General features: G+C 34.9%; 1 protein-coding gene across 2 annotated transcripts in view; it reads right to left on the bottom strand.

The window, feature by feature from the left end:
- Positions 1-15: 15 nt before the first annotated feature.
- Positions 16-24,304, bottom strand: part of IREB2 (iron responsive element binding protein 2) — a 49,136-nt gene continuing 24,847 nt past the window's right edge. For both annotated transcript variants that reach the window (XM_004285264.4, XM_049706608.1), the window contains 16 exons: positions 23,984-24,167; positions 22,782-22,921; positions 20,145-20,316; positions 18,098-18,198; positions 15,927-16,043; positions 14,696-14,855; positions 13,766-13,901; positions 12,505-12,589; positions 11,985-12,141; positions 11,549-11,673; positions 9,969-10,073; positions 9,730-9,872; positions 6,920-7,067; positions 6,712-6,834; positions 3,841-4,026; positions 16-3,129 (listed from right to left, as the gene is read on the bottom strand). In XM_004285264.4, the coding sequence (XP_004285312.2) occupies positions 3,019-3,129; positions 3,841-4,026; positions 6,712-6,834; positions 6,920-7,067; positions 9,730-9,872; positions 9,969-10,073; positions 11,549-11,673; positions 11,985-12,141; positions 12,505-12,589; positions 13,766-13,901; positions 14,696-14,855; positions 15,927-16,043; positions 18,098-18,198; positions 20,145-20,316; positions 22,782-22,921; positions 23,984-24,167 (2,193 nt within the window). In that variant the 3' untranslated portion in view covers positions 16-3,018. The remainder of the gene's footprint in view (positions 3,130-3,840; positions 4,027-6,711; positions 6,835-6,919; positions 7,068-9,729; positions 9,873-9,968; positions 10,074-11,548; positions 11,674-11,984; positions 12,142-12,504; positions 12,590-13,765; positions 13,902-14,695; positions 14,856-15,926; positions 16,044-18,097; positions 18,199-20,144; positions 20,317-22,781; positions 22,922-23,983; positions 24,168-24,304) is intronic.

Here is a 24,304-nt window from a genome sequence, read left to right as displayed (position 1 = left end):
AACAAGAGTCAAATATGTGATAATACAATTTTCTTTATTAAAAATAATTTACAGCATCAGTAACATATACACAATTGTCATCAACTGAACTTTGCCTCCAATATATTTCTATACAATACTTAAAATTATTGAACTTAAAACTGTTATACTGTTTTGTTGGCTTTAAATAATAGACAATGATTTATATTTACTTAAGTGAGATATATGGTTTCATAATTACATACTATGTGTAAAACTGATAGAAACATCAGCACTATCACACTTTAGGGGAAAAGTCACTAAAGAAGACTAAGTCCACCTCCTTCCCCTCTCTTTTATAACTCCAAATCAAACTAAGATAGGGTCAACATCCAGTATCTTAGCACTTTCTCCTAAACCTAAAGGCAAAAGAAAGGTGTCTTTTAATTCAACCACAGAAAAATGTCAAATAATTTCTCCTCATCCTCTCACTCAACACTGAGAAGGCAAATGCACACAACACTGTTACCATATATGCAAACAACTAGAATTCTGATTTAGGTCTTAGCTGTACTTTTTGTCCTTTAGTACCACTGAAGTTTGATTCCCAGTGAAAAACTGAGCAATTTAGCTAAAGGGAGTCTAATACCTCTCATTCAAATGTCAGCTTGGAGATAAAACAGGAAGTAACAACTGTCATCTTGGAAACTTTTTAGGTATACTAATGGCAATTCAGTGACTGGATGACATTTTCAGTGATTAGCAACCCAAAGGCATGAAATATGGCAATGGTATGTAGCATAATGTTTCTTAAAATATAACAAAAATGCTGCTGTTGATAATGACCTTTGAAATTGTACTTTTAAATTCACAACACTAATTTGCTTCTCTAAGGGGCCTATTATACTTCCTGCCACAATATTTGTGTATTCTTTTTAGAACACCAAATTATCCAGATATATTCAACAAAGGAGATAAGTAAAACAATAAAAACCAACAGGGGCCACATTTTTGCAAACACAGAATTTGGCTGGAGGCAGAAATATAGGTATGCTTTGGGACACACATCCATGACTCTCCTCACAAATTGATAGCCATTGCTTACCAAGCTTTTTGGTTCATTGTATATAAGCAAGAGATTAAGAGAACCTTGATTTTATTCCTGAAATACAAGATCTGCTTGTATTATTACTGGACTAGGTAGACTGGAAATTTAAATGCTTAATTCACAGCTGGCTAGCTTTATCATCTTTTCATCTCCTAGATGTGCTGTTTATGATGATGCCCAGGCCTCTGCCCGTAGGTTACATATTATATTATAGTATGGCTTAAAAATGAAACAGATGTTTTCCCCACACGTAACAATCTGGATTATCATTTCTTCAAAGCCTGCAACAGATATTTTAATGTTCAACTTGTAAATTCTCCATCCCTAATTCATGTTTTCATGTAAATTAAAAACATATGCACTGACAAATACACAGCATTATAAAATATCAAGAACACGTGATTTGAAAGTATCAAAGAAAATATTTATAAAAAATTTAAATAAAAGGGAAATCATTTTGCCAAACTCTAGTCCACCTAATTGTCTAAACACATATTTGCAGAATATTTTCAAAAGATTGTATGATTTGATTATGTGCAAAGTTCTCAGTGGTCTTTACCCACTGGTTTGGTAATTTCAGCATTTTAGCTTAAAACAATTCTTTATTCTGTGCAATGTGAGCTAATTCTGAATTGCAGTAACTTAACTAGGTCGTATGATGATCTCCATGTGGGAAAAAAAATCACTACAATTAACCTTCTGCCTGCTAAGTTTAATTTCTTAATTAAAAAAAAGGTATAGGACTTTTTGGAATTAATTATCCAACCTTTTTCTTAAAAGTTGACAAACTTCTTGTTGACATAACATTTGATGTGATAAATAGACATGCAAATAGAGAAAATACAGTATTCAGACAGCAATAACTTAAGTGTTTTATCCTGACGGTTAGCAAAAGCATACATAATTAATAGTATCATGCTTCCCAGGTAAAATGATTCAAAATGACAGGAAATCGATTTAAATAATTAAGAAGTAACCAACATTTAAAAACTGTTTAGGGTTGAGCAACCATATAATTTAGGGTGGATAATTTTAAAATCTAGAGGAAATCATGTTAGCGTTCAATGATTAAAGTTCTCTTTAGCAACCATAAATGAGTGTGGAATTTTAGTTAATAATAGCTAAAATATTAGGTTATAGGAAGTTACAGTATCACACAGAGTGAGCAAAATAATCCAATTGATATAATGCCATCTGAGGCTTGCCAGGGTCACAGCAGCAAATTACTGAAAAATTAAGGGCTGCATATGTGATACATATTTTTACTGCCAATACATGGTGCTACGCAATCAATTGTATTCTGTAACAGTCCACCTTCTGATGTGGAGGAAACCTTGGCTGGATTGGACAGAATGATTGTGTATGGGGCAGGTTCTATCCCTTGCAGTTAGACTGAGACTTAGGATAACCCTGGCTTATATTACAAACTAAGAATGACAACTATGTGCAACTCAATTCTGAAAAGGAACGAATATATCTGAAAATCCACTTATAAATCAGATTTCACCTTCCACAATTTTAAAGTTATCTGGCTTGTTATATTTCAATCTGCTTCTCTTAAACCAACAAACAGTAGTATACAGTTTTATAGGTGCAAAACTAAACGAAAGACTTCAGGAAGGTTACTCATATAAGAATCTTTAACACAAGTTCAAATTCTGCCTTTATTTACAAAATGGTCTGATAAAATATCCCCCCATACTTACAGGCCTCTTCCACAACACACTTCACACGCTGATTTTAGCAATGTTAATAGCACCATTCGTATATTATTTAAAATCAAGAAGATTTCATTTCAGTCACTACGTTGATTCATAATCATTTACATCCATGGATGAGATAAGTGAGCATACTGGGACTACCTGCAGCTCCATGGTAAGGATTCCTGGGTCCAGCACAAAAGGCTTTGTTTGCAGTTACCAGTTATGAAAGGTATCCATGGTGAGTAGATACTATGAGAATTTTCGTGCCACAAAGTTTAATAATCCTCCATGTTTGAACAATGTTATTTCCACATCATTTTCAAAGGAAGCAATCACGCTGAATACTTTTCCAGTGCTTGTCTTTAAACAAACAAAAACATCTCACATGAGTGGTAAAATCTACAAAGTTTTACTTAGTGGTTAAGACCATCTGTCTTCATATTCAATGACTATACTCATATTCTGTCTGAGAAACATTTCTCCTGCTTGAAAACACCTAAGATACCAAACCATAGGCTTCACACCTAAGTAGAAAAACATGTTATTTTAGTCCCTAATTCTAAATAACAAGTATCGCATCACCTAAAACATTAAATCAAATGATTTAGATTTTGACTTACTAATTAGGGAAGTTGTTACTCATGGTCATTTTATGTTAAATATTCATTGCATATAATATTGCTACTTTTTCCTTTCTTCTTGGTTGTAAAGTCTGTGTTACTCTAACCCTGAACACTCAATTTTGGCTTCTCCTAAAGTGGTGTACGTGCCTGGGATAAAATTAGATCAGGACAGAGAGAGCTGATAACGAGGAAAAGGAAGTTAACGTGTGTAATTGGAAGTCCATGTCTTCCTTCTGGACTAAGTATACAGTGTTTTCTACTTTTCCTCAGAGAACATCAACTATATTAACATCGGTTTAAGTACAGAGAAAACAGAGCCTTCTCAAACTACAACTTGTTCACTAACTGACATTAGGATGCAATTTACAGTAATTGTTTCTTACTCAATTTACAACCATCTATTTAAATATATAGTACACAATCATATATTTGAGAATTTTAGATATACCTTTATATTTAATGTAACTCCAGGAGACAGTTCTTCAGGAAATGTTAAAGAAAATGTTTCTCTGCCAGAGAGGCCCAAAGAATCTGCATTTTCTCCTGGAAGGAACTGAAGTGGAGCTATGCCAATTCCAATCAAATGATCTTTGTGAATTTTTTCATAACTTTCAGCCAAAACAGCTTTCACACCCTGTAACAAACATGCATTTTATTTCCTCCATTCATCTCTGAAAGTTGCTTTACTGAGTATTTTAAAAGGAAAAAAATTCTACTTTTGGCTTTTCTGTAAAAACTTTAAACCCAACACCCCATACTAAAGGTCAATGTTATATCAAAGTATTTAAAGAAATCTTTTATAGGTTATTTTTCTCTAAGTAGCTCCTTAACTCCTAACTGCCCCTCGGCCACTCCAGGGTTAAGTACTGCCAGTGCCTACCATATAGTAAGCGCTCTCTATAATTGGGGGCGGCTGCTTTAAACTCAAAAAGGGCTCAGGAGGATTTCTGTTTAATTATGGTAGATCTAACATATGTGTTCGTCAAAACTCCCTTTTAAATTGCCACTAAAATAAAAGAATAAAGAAGTGTAAACCCATAGCAACAAAGGGAATAGGATGTGCAAATTCTATAAATATTTAGAAAACAGAGACAGGTAACTGACTTAGCAGACAATGTTGAAACTACAAACTGATAAACTGAAACTAGGGTGATACCAGTAAGATTTGAGTCAATTTGCAACAAAGAACCTAGAAAAGGCTTGAGACTCAGAGGCATGAGGTTCTCAGAACACTGGGATAGTAGTTAGAAGTCTATAAAAAGCAGTAAGATCTCCAGCTCAGTTCCCACACAAGAGAGGACGCTATTCTCCGAACAAAATCAGCTAAAGACCCATGTTTCTCTACTATTTTTCATTATTATCCTCCTAAGGAGTTTTAGACATTTCCCTTCTAATCACATCTTCCTCCTCATTGCCCACCACCCCCCCAAATTTAATGTCACAAATATACTGTGTATCTGTTTATATATGTATATGTCTATGTATACTTCATACATAAGAAGAGTAAGATTTTGTTGCACCCCTTGGGAGTGCCATCACCCTATAGAGGATGGATGCTCTAGACTGAAGAGGAACACTAGGCTCACGGGAAGTCTGGGTGAGAATACTATCAGAAATGGGGGGAGTAAGTCTGTTTCTTCAATGGGTCTCACTGAATGGCCCAGAGAAAATATTTACAGATACTAACATATAGGGCTATCTCAATGAAAAAGGTAGCTTATCATTAGTAAGGCCCACTAACAAAACGCAGCTCACAACTACAGCTTGTAATCAGATTTTTAATGTCTAACTGAATGGACAGCCAAGGATCAACAGCTATATGAGGAAAGCCCGCAACAAAAAAACAAAAAAAGCTAAAAAAACTTGAGGAAAAAATGGGAACCTATACCTATAATTAATATTCACGATATAGACATACCTTGTTTTTATTGAGCTTTGCAGCTACTGTGTTTTTTAACAAATTGAAGTTTTTTGGCAATTCTGTGTCAAGCAAGTCTACAGGCTCCATTTTTCCAACAGCATTTGCTCACTTCATGTGTGTGTCACATTTTGGTAATTCTTGTAATATTTCAAATGTTTTCATTATTATTTTATTTGTTATGGTGATCTGTGACAAGTGATCTTTTTTTTTTTGCGGTACGTGGGCCTCTCACTGCTGTGGCCTCTCCCATTGCGGAGCACAGGCTCCGGATGCGCAGGCTCAGCGGCCATGGCTCACGGGCCCAGCCGCTCCACGGCATGTGGGATCTTCCCGGACCGGGGCACGAACCCGTGTCCCCTGCATTGGCAGGCGGACTCTCAAACACTGCGCCACCAGGGAAGCCCATCTGTGACAAGTGATCTTTGATGTTACTATACGACTTGCTGAAGGCTCAGATGATGGTTAGCATTTTTTAGCAATGAAGTATTTTTTAATTAAAGTGTGTATAATTTTTTTAAATATGCTGTTGCACACTTAATGGACTACAGTACAGTGTAAACATAACTTTTTATATGCACTGGGAAACGAAAAAACTTGTGCAGCTTGCTTTATTGTGATAATCACTTTCTTGCAGTGGTGAAGAACCGAAACTGGAGTATCTCTGAAGTATGTTGGTACTTAAAATTATTATCTTACAAAGACAAAAGAATTAGACTTATTCCCACAACTCCTTAGAGTATTTACATTTTAAGGGGGAGGGGAATTAAAGATTCAAAACAAATGACGTTTGTATGATTATGATAGCTGTGAGGGCTGTATTTTGACCAGCCTCTTCAACAACTACAATTGTAAAGAGAAGCACAGTATGAGTATGAAATGGCAGAGAGCACACGTCACAGGACTATTCTCTCCAACAGATTCCCTATTTGCTCTTCAACAAGGAAACAGTTTCAACAGAAATGTCTTCCTAGCAGACAGCCAGGGACCAATATCACCTATTTGGAAAAAGATAAAAGTAAAATGTGGCCCACTATCTCTGAGTCGTTAACCTTTGATGGAGCAAATCATAGAAAATTAAATGAAAAGGGGGCAAGTAAAACTACCAATGGGTATAAATAATTATTATTATAAAGCAATAATTTAAGACAGAATATCCTTTCCCTCTACCACATTTATTTTCACAAGTAAGACTGATGTAATTTTAATTAAATTCAGAGTATTAAAATGCAACTAGATTAGTACAACGTATTAGATAAGGTCACTTAAAAACACCCACAGATGAGATCCAAGTAGGCATACAAAGTCTAAGTGAACAAAATGAACTTTGACAGGATGTTACTGACAAAAGGGAATATTTAAAACTCTTTGGAGTTTAAGATAAAATTTAAGAATCAATACCAGCAAGTATGGTCCTTTGGCAGCCCAATCTCTTGAATTTCCTGAACCATATTTCTTCCCTGCTAAAATAATCAGTGGGATACCTTCCTTCTGGTACAGCTCTGCAGCCTCAAATACATCTAGCTGTAGATTAAAACAAACATAAGAAATTTTAATACAAATTTTCATCTAGTTAGCAACTGCCTAAATACTCTGTATACATCCTTACCGTCTGTCCTGATGGAAAATGAACTGTTTTGGGAGCTGGTTTTCCAATGAACTTATTAAAAAGCTTGATATTTGCGAAAGTGCCTCTTGTCATCACAGCATCATTACCTCTTCGGGCTCCGTAAGAGTTGAATTCACGAGGGGTAAGGCTGCAACAAAGTTATGAAAGTTAGTTTTTATTTTAGATGGAAAATAATCACATTATTAAATTGTAAAACTTACTCATAAACACTTTTTTATTATGGAAAATTTCAAGCATGCACAAAAGTAGAGAAAACAGCACAGTGAATGCCCAGGTGCCTATCACTACTCTACAATAATCAATTCATGGAATCTTTGTTTCTTCTATAATCATCCTCCATTAGACTGTTCTGAAGAAAACTCAGATATCATATTTTAACTGTATACATTTCAGTATGTTTCTCTAAAAGATATGGACTTAAAAATACTACCTTGTTACAAACAAAACCCTCCGAACTTCTTAATACCAGCTAGCCAGTCAATATTCAAATGTCCCTGGTTTTCTTATTACTTTTTTAGTTGTTGGTTTGCTCCAATCAGGTCCAAATATGGTTTATAAATTCATCCAGTTGATCTCAAGTCTTTTTTAATCTATATGTTCCCTCTCCTATTTTGTCCCCTCTTATACTTTATCTAAAGAAATTAAGTCATTTGTAGTGTAGTTTCCTATATCTAGACCGTGCTGACTGCATCTCCACAGTATCATTTCATATGTTGTTCTCCCTCCTGTATTTCTTGTTAACCAGATGTCAAATCTAGTGACTTGACAAGGTTTGGGTTTTTAATTTTTGCAACAATGCTGCATAGGTCGTACTTCCATCAGGAGCACATGATACCCAGTTTTCTCTTTCTGGAATGCTACCAGTGATTGATCATCATTGTCTAGACTACACTAGGGACTGCAAAATGATGATACTCTATTTCTCTTATTCCTTCTTCATTTTTTAGCTGGAAAACTTCTACGAAGACAAACTTTCCTTCATCAATGATTTGGTTATAATGAAATACATCCCATACAGAAAAGACTTTATTGTTAAATAATGAGATGGTTTCCCATCATCTTCCAAAGGTAACTTGGAGTTTTTAATTTTTCTCTTTCAGTATTATTATGAACTCATGGATTTAAACATATTCATTATGTTTCAACCCATTCCAGTTATATTCTTTATTGACGCTCAACATGTCCCATCTTTGAGCAGTGACAGATTCAAGTTGGCTCCTGAGACCTTTTGACAGAAAGCCTGGAAGTTAATTGTAGTTTGGTGGGAATTAAGACACTCTTTGGTAGTCTCTATAGCTCCTTTGCTTTTGGTATAAGACATCTAGAATCATCTTGTATATTTTCCAGGGCCAAACCTGGAATCAACCATTTCCCTAAGACAAATTGGTTGCTCGTCCTAAGAATTGGTATTTAGACACCATTATCTGTGTGCTATGGGTATTCATTGCTACTGGATTGGTTACTATATAAATGACCTTTTAGGGACAGGAGAAAACTGAGCATAAGCATCTCAACAATCAACAACCAACTTCCATCAGTCTCTAATTTGGTCTTTTATGTAAAGACAACAAATATTCTTCTAATTTAAACATCTTATCTCAGGATGTACATTTAAACACTGTACTTCAGGATGGAGATGGTGAGGGGTTTGAGTGTCTTTAAAAATAAAATTTTTAACTGACGAAAACTACGGTATTAACTGTGCTAAGAAATCCATATCAGCAATTACAATAAATATAAAAATTGTGTATTTGAGAGAAGTGGTGGCTTTTTCTTTGGGAGGGGGTTGGAATCTTTGTCACAATTACGACCAAGATGGAAATCACCTTTTAAAAAATATTTGGGAGAAATAAAACTTATTTTATTTCTCACCACTATGAACAAAAGCCGTGTGTAAAACAAACTCATTTATCTTCATCAAATTACACCAAATGGAGTTGCTATTAGCAATTTCTACCAAAAAGTGTTTTAATTCCCACCAAACTACAATTAACTAGAAAATAAATTCAAACACAGATTTCACAATAGCACTAATGAGATTATAGTAAGAGCTATGCAGTATTACATGTCAAACAAAGCTAGGTAGCACTGATTTTTGTAAGATATTTCAATGAAAAGTCTTATCATTTGCATAGCTCAAGCATCAAAAAGCTAATCAGGCAGCAAAACCACAAATTCTACCTTTAGCAAAATTTTGTCTCTGGTGTTAAAACAGTTCTTTGATAACCGAGCAACTCTACGTTATTAATCACACAGAAATGAAACAAAATCTTTCTAGTTTTGGATTTATATATCCTATGTAAATGATCTCCTTCACATTCACATTTATTATTCTTGTGAAATTTTACACTCGAGAAGCAGAAATTCATTGTCTTTTGATTTGATACAGATCAAGCCTAGCCTCACGCAAGTACATTTTATAGCCCAAAATACACACATTTAAATTGTGCAGTCCAACACTGGAAGATGGTTAGAACCATCAGGCTTTATTTGGTAGGTCAAACCAATCTGACTTTTCAACAAAGTAGCACTGAAAAAGAGAACTCCTGTTTCCAATTAGTTGTTTACTTAATGGACAAGGGCTCAATTTAAAATAGTAATTTCAACTTCTAAAGTTACAAGCAAAAGCAGGTACAACAGGTATCCCAGTTATTGCTTAGGTCAAATACATAGACAATCAGACACCCATGATAGCATGTAATTTACTGGATAAAGGAACATGACCAGTAAAAGCCTCTTAATTAATGAGAAAGATAAAACAAAAACAGCCTATAACCATGTACACATACCCTCTGTTTGTCAAATACTTAGCAGCAGGACTACTCCTAGCAATGCTTCCAGCAGGTGATATATGATCTGTCGTGACAGAGTCTCCCAGATATAATAAGACATGGGCATTTTCAATAGGCTGGAGTGCAACTGGCTCTTTGGTCTAAAAGGTAAAAAATGTTGAAGGCATTTAACTCTTCATGAGGTTTTTAAAACTTCAAACAATTTTTTAAGTATCAAATAGTAAAAAAGTACTTACAAGCTTATCCAAAAATGAAGGACATCTGATATAAGTAGACTTTAAATCCCATGGAAACAAAACTGAATCTGGTACTTCTAAAGAATTCCACCGTTTATTTCCCATCTGTGAATATGGTTTTGGTTGATAAACCAAAAGAGAGATAAAATGGAGTCAGAAAAAGAGGTTTATGAAAATGAGGAAATTAACATAGTACTTAGGTTAGAATTAAAAAAAGAAAATAGGCCTCATCCATTTGGAAAGAAAGCTAAAATACTGCATTCTATAAAATTATGACATTTTTGGACTGAACTGATAAAATTTGCTCATCGAATTCCAGCACACCAGATTTTCAGGAATGCCCTAAGAGTTAAGTTTCAATACAAACTGAATGTGAACGACTTTACAGAAACCCAGAAAAGCTAAAGAATTTAGAAAGATCTAAACATGTTGCTTAACTTAAAACATTAAGCGTGTTTTGGGGTATACTTTTAATATTTAAGAATATTATCACGGAGAAAACCTTTTTTTTCCCAACATATTTGTCCTACATCACTGTATTATTAGTCCTGCCTTCAAACTATGTTCAAAATCTCACCATTACTCACCACCTCCACTGCTACCCCAAATGTTCCATGCTATTACCATTTTTTACTTTGGACTACTACATACAATAGGTCCTCCTGACTCTATCCTTATTACCCAACCCTCTTGCCCCAATATAGTTTCAATTCAAAGACAGTGTAATCTTTTTGATTATGACACTCCTGTTCCACACCTTCCAATGGCTCCCCATCTCACTTCAGAGTAAAAGATTAAATTTTAATAATGGCCTAAAATTCCCTATGTAATCTGGACATCATTTTCTACCACGATCCTTCTTACTTCCTATGTTCTAGTCACACTGCCTTCATTACGGTTCCCTCCTTAAGGCCTTTACACTGGTCCCTCTACCTGGTAAGCCCTGTTCTTTTTTTTTTTTTTTTTTTTTTTGCGGTATGCGGGCCTCTCACTGTTGTGGCTTTTCCCGTTGCGGAGCACAGGCTCTGGACGCGCAGGCTCCGCGGCATGTGGGATCTTCCCAGACCAGGGCACGAACCTGTGTCCCCTGCATCGGCAGGCGGACTCTCAACCACTGTGCCACCAGGGAAGCCGAGCCCTGTTCTTTGTTCACATATATGACTAACTTGTTCACCTCCTTCAAAACTTTGCTCAAATACCATGTTTTCAACTATCCTATATAAAACTGCAATCTACTCCCCAAATTTTACACAATTGGTTCTCTTTACCCTGTTCTGTAATTTTCTACAGCACTCATTACTTTTTAACATATTGTGTAATTTACCTAATTATTCTGTCTACAGTTTACTATCTGCCTCTCCCCTTGAGAACTTTGTGTTTTCTTCACTGATATATTCCAAACAGCTAGAAGAGTGCCTGGCACATACTAGGGTCTCAATAAATATTTGTTGGGTTTCCCAACAAATTTAGAATCAAAATTTAGAATCAAATTTTAATTTTGATTCTATTCAGAAAGATACATGAAATAAAGAAACACTGCCACTTTATTAAACCTTTTAAGAAACAAATGAGAGTCTTACCTCTGTCTTCTCTTTTAATGCTTTAAACATGGATAATACAACATGTTCTTCCTCTATCTGATGAACTTCTTCTCGACTAGGCCAAATATCATGTAGGTAAATATTCCTGCCAGTAGGGTCAGTACCTGGTTAAAAATTTTTCATATGAAATTTAATATAAAAAGTAACTCCCTCAAAATGTTCACATCTTTTCAAAGACACATCACAGAAACCAAGTATATTATTCAACAAGAGTGCTTCAGGTGTAAGCAGCTGAAAGAACTAATTACTTGCACATTATATATTCTTCATATGAATCAAAAATTAATAATGCATCGTGATAAGATTTTCTGAAATAATTCAATAAATGAACGGTCTAGGAAACATTTCAAAAGTACAACTTTTGGGGAAAAAAGTGTGTGCAGGTATATATGTATACATATAAAGGAAAAGATACCTAAAGGCTCCGTCTGGAAATCTATATTCACTGTGCCTGCTATGGCATAAGCTACCACTAAGGGTGGAGAGGCAAGGTAATTGGCACGAACACAATCACAAAGACGACCTTCAAAATTTTTATTTCCAGATAAAACTCCACAAGTAACCAAATCACCCTGAAAAAACAAAAAACACAAATGAATATATTCAATTCAAGAGATGGTACAAATTTGGATAATCACATGTAAGAAATCTCAAATATTACACTTCTGAGGGCATGATAACCAAAAGCATTATTTCCAATTATTAGGTACAGAACTATCAATACTGTAAATAAACTAAAATAATTCCTGCACTATTAAGGAATTAGTTCAAGGTTCTAAAAATGACTTCAAAGAATCATTTTATGATTGATAGGTTACTCTTCCCAAGAGATGCAAGGACTACAGAAATATAAATACATTAATATACATTTTTGATAATAGTGAAATACAGTTAGGAAAAACCATTTGGATGTCTTACTGATCCACACAGTTTACCTGTTTTACTGCATTTAAAACTGCTTCTGATAAGGGTGCTGTATTTCCCACACATGTTGAACATCCATAGCCAACTATTTCAAATCTGCATTTCAAAAAATAAATGTGATTGGACAGAAAATCACAACATTTGTAAAGAAAGGACAAGTCTTATCTTTCATTTCCATCACTGTAGTAAGATTGCTGAAGAGAATATTCACAACACAGGAACCTTCATCAACATGTTCATTTCACAGCTTTTGAGCAATCAAGTCTGACCCTCAGCCAGGCTATCTGTACTGAATGCAAACCTCTGAAGAGCCCTGATACTTAGGACACTCCCTAGTTAAATTTGGTTAACTAAATCTGACACAAAACTTATCAAACTACGCAAGAAAATTCTTCAGATACTACTCGCTAGGAATATAACATGACCGTTCAAAAAATCGATATTATACTGTCCTCCAAAGGGGTTTAAACTGTCAAATATCAAGAGGACCTGGCTGCAACAATCCGACCAAAGGCCCCCAAAGAGGCACTGTAATTGGGTACTCTGATAGGAGTAATCTTTTAATTCTCAACCAACTAAACCCAAGAAAAGCTCCTGACAAAAACTCCAAGATGATATAACTTAAAAATTACAGGTATAATCCTCAAAATTACTTTCAGCTGCTCTTCCAAACAAAGAAAAAAACCTAAAACTTGGCAGTTTTGCAAAAGAATTGATTTACGTAAGACACTATGTTCCAAAATACACAGTGAAAACACAGCTAGCATCAATTATTTTTTTGAGTACATAAACAATATAAGTTATTTTCTCCAAAGTTCAGGGACAACTTAACCTATGCTTAATGGATATAATAATCTCACAAAACCTCAATTAAGACAATTTATTCAGTTAATAATGCAACCTATATCTTACTCTGTTCTGAAAACTGATGATCTACATGACTCATGCAAATTATGCAGTACTTGGTACCATCCCTTACCTGTCTGTCACTGTTACTTGGTTTTACTTGTTTGTCTTGTGTTTCCATCTTTAAATTAGAGATCACATCTCCTACTTCTTTGTAGCCAACACAATGCCTTGCTGCTCATTGAATATGCCTAGTAAATGTCTGCTGAGTGAAACGGCCTCAAAGATTTTGTGGTAATGGCAAGGCAACAAGTAGAACTAAAGCGTTTTTTTCTATCTTCTTTTTGTATATGAAAGGTCCTAACAAGTAGTTTCAATCACTGCTGAATACCAATGTCAATATAAAGAGTGGTAACCATCACTTACCCGAGCTTACTAAGATATGGTAATACTCCACTTGAACTGAGGTAATGTGTAACCATCCCACTGCCTGGAGATAAACTTGTTCTTATATAAGGTTTAACATGCAGACCAGCTTCAACAGCTTTTTTAGCCAAAAGACCTGCAACAGTAAATAAACAATAATTTATTATGGCAATGTTTCTCTCCCTCTTTCCCTCATATTAAAGTAGGAAGTAAGAAAGGGTTTATGGTTTATTTTACAGGTCATCTCCAATACAGGTTAGGGTAAAAGTCTAAAATTCACACATTTACTGTCATTATTTTGTTCACTTTATTCTACTGATTTGTTTCATTTAAAACAAATAAAAAATTGTGGTAGATATACTAGCTTTTACATTATAAATTATTAATATACAATCTGATATCATGGCATCATGCACACAAATGGAAAAGGGTATATAATAACATCATGTACACATATAACACATATCATTAAATGAACCATTTTAAATGCTATAATCGTAATGAACTAATAGCAATTTAACATTTATTATACTTGATTTTATATGATTAATGAATTGCTCCATGTACATACAATTGATTTCATTTATATTCCTTGTCAATAATCTTTTACTTCCTTTGTGTCTCAACTGAATCTAATACACTGCTATGGTAAATGTCTAGTAGATCAAAAGATCTGCTAATTAACTATACTTCTAAATTGACAGAAAAAACAGATACAACCTAAAGCTCATAGATACATGATATAATTTTAAAAATTCACCTTCTTTGTAGTAAAAACAAAATTAATAACATAAGTCAAACTTAGGCTCCTTAAAACCTAATTAAAAACTCAGGTTCTCAATATCAAACACAGGCATCAATACTCATGCATAATCTAAGAAACAGAATGTGAATATAACAGAAAATGTATGGCTATAAACCACAACCTACCTGCAGCGAGCATGACAGATGGATTGCAATTATTGGTACAACTGATAACGGCGGCAATGACCACAGATCCATGAGACAGCTTATATTCACTTCCTTCATAATGAATAGAGACGATATCATTTTGCTTTTCAGCTGCAATTTGGAAGCCTTTAAATCCAACCTATACAAATTTGCACATAAATATAAACTAAATATTCTGGATATGTATAGAAAAAAAGACTGGTAGAAAATATGGCAGACCCTTGACTTTTGATAAGTTCTGACTATTTGTGAGTGATGCTGAAGTTCCATGTCATTCAGTAGTTATAATTCAGCTGAAGCATGAATTTGAATAATCATGACAGGAGTCTGGTGGTGTTCCTAAGCTTTTATCTACTGAGTCCAGCCAACTACTCATGATCCAGATCTTATTTGGCTTTGCTGTTCTTTATTCATTCCTACTTAACAGTAATTCTCAAGAGATGGTACAAACATTTTCTGTTAAAAATGTCCTTGAACATTTGCTTCAAAATGATCCTGTGTGTCTATATGTATGTAGAACAGATGAAGCAAGATGGGTTATGAGTTAGTAATTGTTCAAGTGAGGGACACAGGAATTCATTACACTACTTTATTCCTGTAGAAGTTTGACATTTTCCTCAAAAAAAAAGAAAAAAGAAATTATAAAAAGAAAGGCTCTGAAAAGCCAGCTACTAGTTCTCAGAATAGAAAAAGTGACAAGATTGAAGCCATGATTCTCAAGACGGGAAGTACAAACCCTGAAAGTCAAAGAGGTCACTTGGTATTTAGTTAATTTACCAGACTTTAAGAGAGTAATCACAACAGTGTAGTGGTTTTGTTCTAGTCTGGGAAATCACAAAAGTCTAGAGCAGTGCTGCCCAACAGAATTTTCTGTGATGATGTAAATATTCAATAGTTATGCTGTCCAATACAAGAGCCACAGCCACATGTACCTATTCAACTTGAAATGAGGCTATCATGACCGAGAAACTCTATTTTTACCTTTAAATTTTTATTTATATATACCCAATCAACCTCTGGTCCTCACAGTGGATCTGGGAACAAGCTCATGAAATGTCTGACTTGCACTTTGGACAGAGGCAAAGGAGGGGGCTGCTGGTGTGTGCCAATAACATATAAAAATACAGAAGTTGATTGAGTTCATGGGTCATCCTGCTAGTTCTTCACTACTTACTTAGCACAAAGTGTATTGACAAATAAGGTAATCTACCTTTTCATTTAAGCAAGCTTGGAAATCACTTTTCATATCTGTCAAAGCAACTCTATCTTGAGGTCTTTTTGGACCACTGACAGATGGAACTATTGAATTCAGATTAATCTGGATCACCTAGGAAATGAGAGAAAAGAGGGAGAAAAGTAATTAGAATTCGTAAGTACAGATTCCAACATGAGTACTACTTTCTGATGCAGAATGAATATGCTCACATTTGTTTTAATGCAATTTGTTTTAATGGTGATATACACTCCCAAGAAATATTTTAAAACAACTCCATTTAATTTATGAAACATAATATATAAATATTTGCTAAAAGACTAGCAGACCAGTATGCAAACTAGCACAACACCAACCATACAGTCTATATAAAATTTTTTTCCCCCAAATGGTTTTTTCCCACAAAGATAACACTGTCTTCACACATGCCTGATGATAAAGTAGATGCCTGTGCCAGCTAAGTTTATTGCTTCTGAGCTCCAAATTCATCCTTCTTTGCCTGCTCTGTGATAACAGAGGTGGGCTCAGTAAACATTTCTCCTTTCTCAGCTGGTACGATGTTAAGTCTGGTCAATAGAGGGTGCTTGGGGGACACAGCAGAAAAGGGTTTTTCTACTCCTGGTTCTAGTTTAGCTAGCCAGGCCCCTGCAGACCATGCTTTTATTCCTTGGTTTAAAAAAAATCATATTTTATAAAAATTCCACCTCCCAGCTAGGTTTCTATTAATTTCTTCTGGTATTTCTACCATTTCCCTATGTACATTTTATTTGTGTATAATCAATTCAAACAAATTTTTTTCACTACGGCTTTCATCATTATTTAACAGCCCTGTTTATTCTGGTTGAGCACAACTGAAACACCTGCTTTTCCTACACTTTTATTTCATGGATCCAGGTGATCCTAGTCTGTGTATGTATTAGTTTCTCTTGAAATCAACATCCTGGTGAATTTTAGTTTTATTTCTTATTTATCTGGTCAGGTTTTTAATAGGCACATTTATTCCATTTCATTATACCACCAAAATGTTTCCATTTAATTGTTCTTATTCTTTCCCTTTTTAAAAAAAATGTGGACAGAGCACTAGATTTGATAAATGGTGCTGAAAGGGACCAGAGAAGTTAGAAGATTTGCCCAGAACGTCACACAAATTCAATTCCTATGGGTTCTATATGGCACTCAATATACTATATGTATTCACTTATTCACCTAACATGTTACTGAACATCCACTATGTGCCACGCACTCTTCTAGGAGCTGGGGACAGAGTGCCAAACAAAGCAGGTGAAGTTCCTGTCCTCATGGAGCCTACTTGTATTCATTCTAGTGAGGGAAAGACAGGCAAATAATTATACAAATTGATAGGTATCAGGCAGGGATACAAGCTATGAGGAAAAATAAAGCTGGGTGAGAAAATGGATTTCCCAAGAAAAAAGAGCTTAACAGTTAACCATACCAATGATAACACCAAGTTGATTTAGATCCCTGACACACTTCTAGAAAGTGAATTTTATTACAACTTTCCTGAAAGTGAATTCTATTACAACTTTCCTGAAAGTGAATTCTACCTACTTCAATATAAATTTCCAAAAGATAAGAAATATTTACTTAGACTGTAAAAATATCTTTAACATTTAAGATCACATAACTGTATATCCTTCATAACGGTGGATTTTTTACAAAGTATAGACATTAACCAGGTGCAGACATCATCAAAATTGATATTTGGGGAGTAGATTATAGTATTCTTATCCTAAAATAGAAAAAAATTAGACTGATAAATCGAGTCAATTTTATATTTTAAGTACTAAAAATTGAGACTTGATAAAATGTCACAAAATTTACTGTAATATAAATCTATGTAAAATTAATGAATAAAATCAGAGTTGGGTCACAAATAACATTACCTTGTTAAATAATAACAGCTATCATTTATTGAGGACTTACTATGTGCTTGAAACTGTCATAATGAATTTGTACTTAACCTCTTAAGAATCCTATGAGGTAGATATTATCTTCATATTTCAGAGATGAGGAAACTGAGGCAAAAAGGTTAAAAAAGTGCCCAGGTTGTATAGCTGGTAAGTCTTAAAGGTGGGATTCAAACCCAGGTGGTCAGGCTCCAGAATTTACAGTCTTAACTACTATTAGGTGGGTTATTGTGTATATACCTGGGAATACTCAGGTTCTCTTGAATTATCCTGGTCATTTCGAAACAATTTCACAGCTTTAAGGTATGTTTCCATTGACTTGAGTTTGGCTTTGTCAAAACCTAAAAAGATGATTAACAACAATAAAAATCCTTTCAGAAATTTTTAAATCTTTGGGGGTAACGATGCCGAATTTCAGTGATGAGCAAGAAACAAATATTACTTATTACTAAGCACTCAGAAAAGATTTCTTTACAAATTGGTATTATTCTCAATAGTAAAAATTTTACCCTTCATGAAAACACTTTATAAAATACATACCAGAACCCCCCCTTTTAAAAGTTACTCAATCACAGACAAGATCAGAAATACTGAGCCAGTTATATAAAACTCAAAAAATATTGTTTCCAAGAGAAAAGCCAATAACAAAATTCAACATAATAAATCACTAGCCACCATGAAAGATGAAATTCATTACTTTCCCTAAACAATAAGCAACATTAATATAATAGTCAAAATGAAAGAATAAAGTAAATGAAAGTTAAGAATAAAGTAAATGAAAGTTAAGAATAGTTTTACAGAGCAGGATAGAGATTTAACAAGATCTTCCAGAAATTAAAAGAACTTAGATGTTAACAATAAAGTTTCCAATTAAACATTCTGGTAGTTATCTGTAAGCTTGATGAGAAGTAACTGTGGCAGATTATATTTGCCAATGACTGCCACAACAATATCTATCCCAAGTTACATGTTCTCTTACAATGTGACATTGACATTCAACCATCAAGAGGTAGAATCTACGTTCATTCCCCTTAAACCTAAGCAATGTAATTTCTAGCCGGTTAGCTGGCTAACTGGCATGTACCTTCTCCCCAACCCCCTACACCCCTGCTCTCTCAGGTTACCAACCCTTGAAAAGCCACCATGTGAGAAAGCCCAGATTATATATTCAGAAACCATAAATAGGTGTTCTGGCTGACAGTCCCAGCTGAGTTCCCAGCTGACGGCCAGCATTCACTGCCAGACATTCAAGTGAACAAACCTTCAGGATTCCTGGCCCTAGCTTTTAAGTCTTGCAGTTGAGGCTCCAGACATCATGAAGCAGAGACAATCTGTACCTGTATGAATTACTGACCCACTGAAACTATGCAGCAATAAATGATTATTGCTGTTTTAAGCCACTAAGTTTTAGGACAATTTGTTACAGTGACAGATCATTATGACATTAATTAATATCAATATGTAAGGAATAAGGCATTTCTCTCTTGAACATTCTGCCACCCAAAATCTAGTTTAGAGAAAACTCTGTATTCTATGAGGACCATTCCTTCCAAGGTTCCAAAGGACCAGTCATCCATTTTGCCATTTGACTTATCATAATCTGCCCCCAAACTGAAGAATACTAGGGTATATCTCCCCAATATACTTATGATGAGATTAGTAGTTCAGTAATGATCTCTTAAAAAAAGAAATGGATCAAATAAAGAGACCCTGCTTTTTAAAGAATAGGGGCCTTATAAAACCAACACATTCTGGTTTTGCAAGTATTTTCTATATTAGTCAACAGAAGAGTGGTCAAAGTTCCTAGTTAATCAGGCTACAATAAGAATTTGGAACCTGTAACCCTATGCTGCTTTTCACAAAATTATGTGCTTCTTCTTTAGATAGAGCACTGGTTCCCAAACTCTGTCTCGTGGCTCCTCTCTTCCTGTATGTAGAAGAGAACAGCTGTAAATGTGCGCAAGCCTGACTTCCATTAAATTGCAACCTCTGATCACTAACAGGGTGGAGGTATCCATTATTAATCATTGGGAAAACGTGAGGCAAAGATCAGCAGTTTGAATAACTCCTCTAAACTGCTGTAAATGGGTTACAGTGGATTAGGGTTTGAGGACACAACACTCTTTAAACACATCTGATGCAGTTTATTTCAAAGCTGCTGTTTTAAAATAAGACAATTTCATGAACATTAAATAACATGTACAAGGTAGTAATTTATTATACAATATTTCAGATAGACACATTGGAAATGTAACACATTTATCCTAGTGATCTTATACGTTCTTACCTGTATGTTCTAAATGTTTTAATGTCACATTGTCAACAGGGAAAAAGCTGAGGATAGCACCATATTCTGGACACATGTTTGCTATTGTAGTTCGATCTACTATAGATAACTGTGAAACTCCACTTCCAAAAAACTCAACAAACTTTCCAGCCACTCCTACTTGTCTGAGGTGCTATATAAGGAGATACATAGAAACACACACAAAATTAGCATGGATTTTCTGAAAACTATAAAATCTAATCTTTAATCCATTACTACTGACAGTGAAAGAGGTCCTCTGTTATTTTTATGAAACATCAACTCATTCTGGTTTTCCAGGTATTTTAAGGTAAACAGTCAATAGAAGAGTGGTCAAATGTTACTATTAGGGTAGAAAAGGGCTTGAAAGTTCAAAATGGCTAAGATTCCCGTTTTAATGTCTCTGAAATCAGCGTATACCTTAGACTCTATGGTGTGTCTGTTAGCTGGCAGTCTTCTTTCTTTCTTAGCAGCACATAAAACAGTGGTGCTTCTAACCAATGATGGCATCTTAGATTTAGTGAAATACTAATATACTGATGAAACTGTGTATTTAAATTCAAAAAATTATATACTGCTATAAAAATTCTTCGAATTCCAACTACTGATCCAAATATTTACAGCATCACTAATTATAGGTAAATTTCTTTTTTTTTAAAGATATTTTGTTTTTGATGGGGACCATTTTTAAAGTCTTTATTGAATTTGTTACAATACTGCTTCTGTTTTATGTTTTTGGTTTTTTTGGCCATGATGCATGTGGGATCTTCGCTCCCTGACCAGGGATCGAACCCGCACCCCCTGCACTAGAAGGCGAAGCCTTAACCACTGGACCACCAGGGAAGCCCCCCTAGGTATTTCATTGATAGGATTTAACATATGGCCTCAAATTTAATTCCTTCTAAAATCATTTTTCTTATTACTCATTTTTAAGTAACCAAAACAGCTACCCACCTCCTCTCAATTGTAAAATGGTGTCAGAATGGTATAGAGGGACTGCTCAGCACAGTGACGATGTATGAAACAACATTCAACCTATGAATAACATTAAGCTCTAACATTTTATAAGTGCTAAGGATCACTTAATCCAAACGTTTTATAGATGCAGAAACTCAACCCTAAAAGAAAGATGTTTCCTAATTTTCACTGTTTTATTTTTGAGGATAAGAGCCATATAGATTAGATATAGCAAGCCAAATGCTGCTTTCCCCAAATTAATGAGGTACCACAATATACATTCTGAAAAACAATATATGATTAATCCTACAAAGATCATGAATAGAACAGGACCTCAAATATGGGACAAAATAATCAAAAAGGTACATCTACATAATAAGTTTAATTTTTGCATCAATAAGCCAAAATGTCAAAAGTACACGTAGAACATTGTTAAGAAAAAATATAGCTGGAGGAATCTAAAAAGCACCATTAATTTTCAGGATGTGTGAAGGAAAAGAATTGATTTTTCTAAAATTATAATGGGATATCCCTTTTCCTGTAGGAATAATCCTTCAATTCTCTAATTTAACTTCTTGATCTTTTGGTACCACACACTGAATCAATCATTTCTGCAAGATGTCAATTTTTTTCTAATTAGGGAAGAGGGATCAATACTAAATGGTGAGAGGGAGGTAACACCATTTACTTTCCCTGCTGAGTATTCTGAAAGCCTTCAGACCAGTAACCTAACAGAAAATGCTGAGATACTGGGATCCAAATTGGAATTATTTGTGGAACATTTCCCAGGTTCATTCATTGAACAAAATGGGACTTAATCATTACAATAAAGTTAGTGAAAACGAGAAATTTAGGATGGAGAGTTACAAATTATTGTCTTTAGGAAACCCTACAGTACATATATTAAACGCATGCAGCCAATATTTTAAAAATTCAGAGAAAAAATTTCTATATAATACTTTTATCATTTCTTTTTATTTTTAATTGAAGTATAGTGGATTTACAATGTTGTGTTAGTTTCAGGTGTACAGCAGAGTGACTTTTTTTTTAAATGTTAAAATAGCCAATAGAAAAATCTGACACTACCACATTTTTACAGCCTATATTTTTTAAAGTACTAATACAGTAATAGTTTTCAGGGGACAAATGATTCAAATTTGTCAAATTAAAGGAGATGCAATTAGACATTTCCTAAATACGACTTTTTTTTTTTTTTTTTTAAATTCACGAAGGCAACAAACATTCACAGAGGCAATAAGGCATAATGGTTAAGAGCATGGACTTAAGAACCTGACTGCCGGGTGGGAAACCTTGTTCTACACTGACCATTCAGCCCTATGACCCTCTGGTTAAGTCATTAAACCTTACTGTGTCTCAGTTTTCACAGAATTAAAATAAGGATGGCAATAGTAACAATCTCATAGGCTTGTAATGAGGAATAAATGAGTTAACATGTCAAGAGAACAATGACACAACAAATTGTTTTGTACTTACTAGTATAAAGGGTTAAATTTTGCTATTATTACTCTGATGATAACTATGATGACACAGCTAATAACATCATAGTGCTGAGGATGAGTTGATGAACCCAAATCCCTGCTCTTCTACTTACAAAAAAAATCATGTCCACTAAGTTATACAGCTAGCAAAATTTTAACTTACCTTTGTAATGCCAAGAACAACATCTATGGATGTAACAAAAGGATTCGATGAGCCAGTTAATTCACATCCAACCACCTCTGGTAAAGTAAGAGAAGCTGGCAGACCAAGCATAACTGCTTCTGTTTCAATACCTCCAACCCCTAATGTAATAAAGACAGGTATATGAGTATAGCGCATTTAAAGATAATTTATCTTTGTAACATCTAAATCTCTAGGTGTTTCATGAGCTTGTCTTACACAGTACCTTGCACAGAATTACTATAATGCTATTACTGTAGATATGGAACTCAAGTCTTCTCAAAAGAATGACTCCACTCATACGGTTGGAAAAAACTGATTTTTACCTTTATCTTAAATTCAGAAAACATTTAGTATCTATTATGCTAGATACTATGCTATGCTCAAGATACAGTATGAATAGAACCCAGCCCCTGTCAACCTCAAGAAGCTCAGTCTAATGATAAAGACAAAAAGCCAACAATTAGAGCACCCTATAAAAGAGTACATGCACTCTGCCAGAGGGAATAGCTGATGCAAGCCGTGAGGTGCAATAGCACAGCCCACTCAGGTAAATAAAAGATGTGTTTGGGTAAATGGCTAAAGAGGCAACAGGTTGTGATGGGCCCTATAAAAAACATGAAGAGGGGGCTTCCCTGGTGGTGCAGCGGTTGAGAGTCCGCCTGCTGATGCAGGAGACACGGGTTTGTGCCCCGGTCCGCGGCATGAGGATCCCACATGCCGCGGAGTGGCTGGGCCCGTGAGCCATGGCCGCCGAGCCTGCGCGTCCGGAGCCTGTGCTCCGCAACGGGAGAGGCCACGACAGTGAGAGGCCCGCGTACCACACACACACAAAAAAAAAACATGAAGAAATTTGGATTTACAAAGAATGCTAGGAGAAGCCACTGAAGGACTTTAAATAAGGGAATAAGCACATCACCTTCACAGACATCATCATCATCATCATCATCACTAAGCACTCCACAAATGGTAGTGCTGTGCTGGGCACAGTCCACATTTCTTTTCATAAATTCTCTCTTATACCACACTGTCCACAAACACTTGAATTAAGATTTACTTTTGTTCCTGCTGTTATACGTGAAAAAACAGCCTCAAAGAGGCTATAAAGACCCTGCTATTTATGTTCTTTTATAAATTTCCTGACATCCTCTCCCCCAAAGAATTAAATATAGTCATTTACTTACCCCACCCCAGAATCCCCAAACCATTCACCATGGTTATATGAGAATCTGTGCCAATGACACTGTCCGGAAAGAGGAGGTCCTTTTCTTCAAAAACCACTCTCGACAAATACTCTAAGTTTACTTGATGAGCCATTCCAGTTCCAGGAGGGATTACAGCCACATTCTTAAAAACTCTTGAACTCCACTGTATTTTATTTAAATTTAAGAAATCCAACTGTTAGCATATATCTGAATTTGCCTCATAATCAACATATAAATACTGACACTAAAAATATTTTACCAATGTTCATCATGGTCAAAGTTTACAGTACATAAAAACAA

Source organism: Orcinus orca, chromosome 2 (genome assembly GCF_937001465.1).
Source record: "Orcinus orca chromosome 2, mOrcOrc1.1, whole genome shotgun sequence".
Taxonomy (NCBI): Eukaryota; Metazoa; Chordata; class Mammalia; order Artiodactyla; family Delphinidae; genus Orcinus; species Orcinus orca.
The sequence above is the reverse complement of the archived record's forward strand: the minus strand, read 5'-3'. Positions and strand labels throughout refer to the sequence as shown.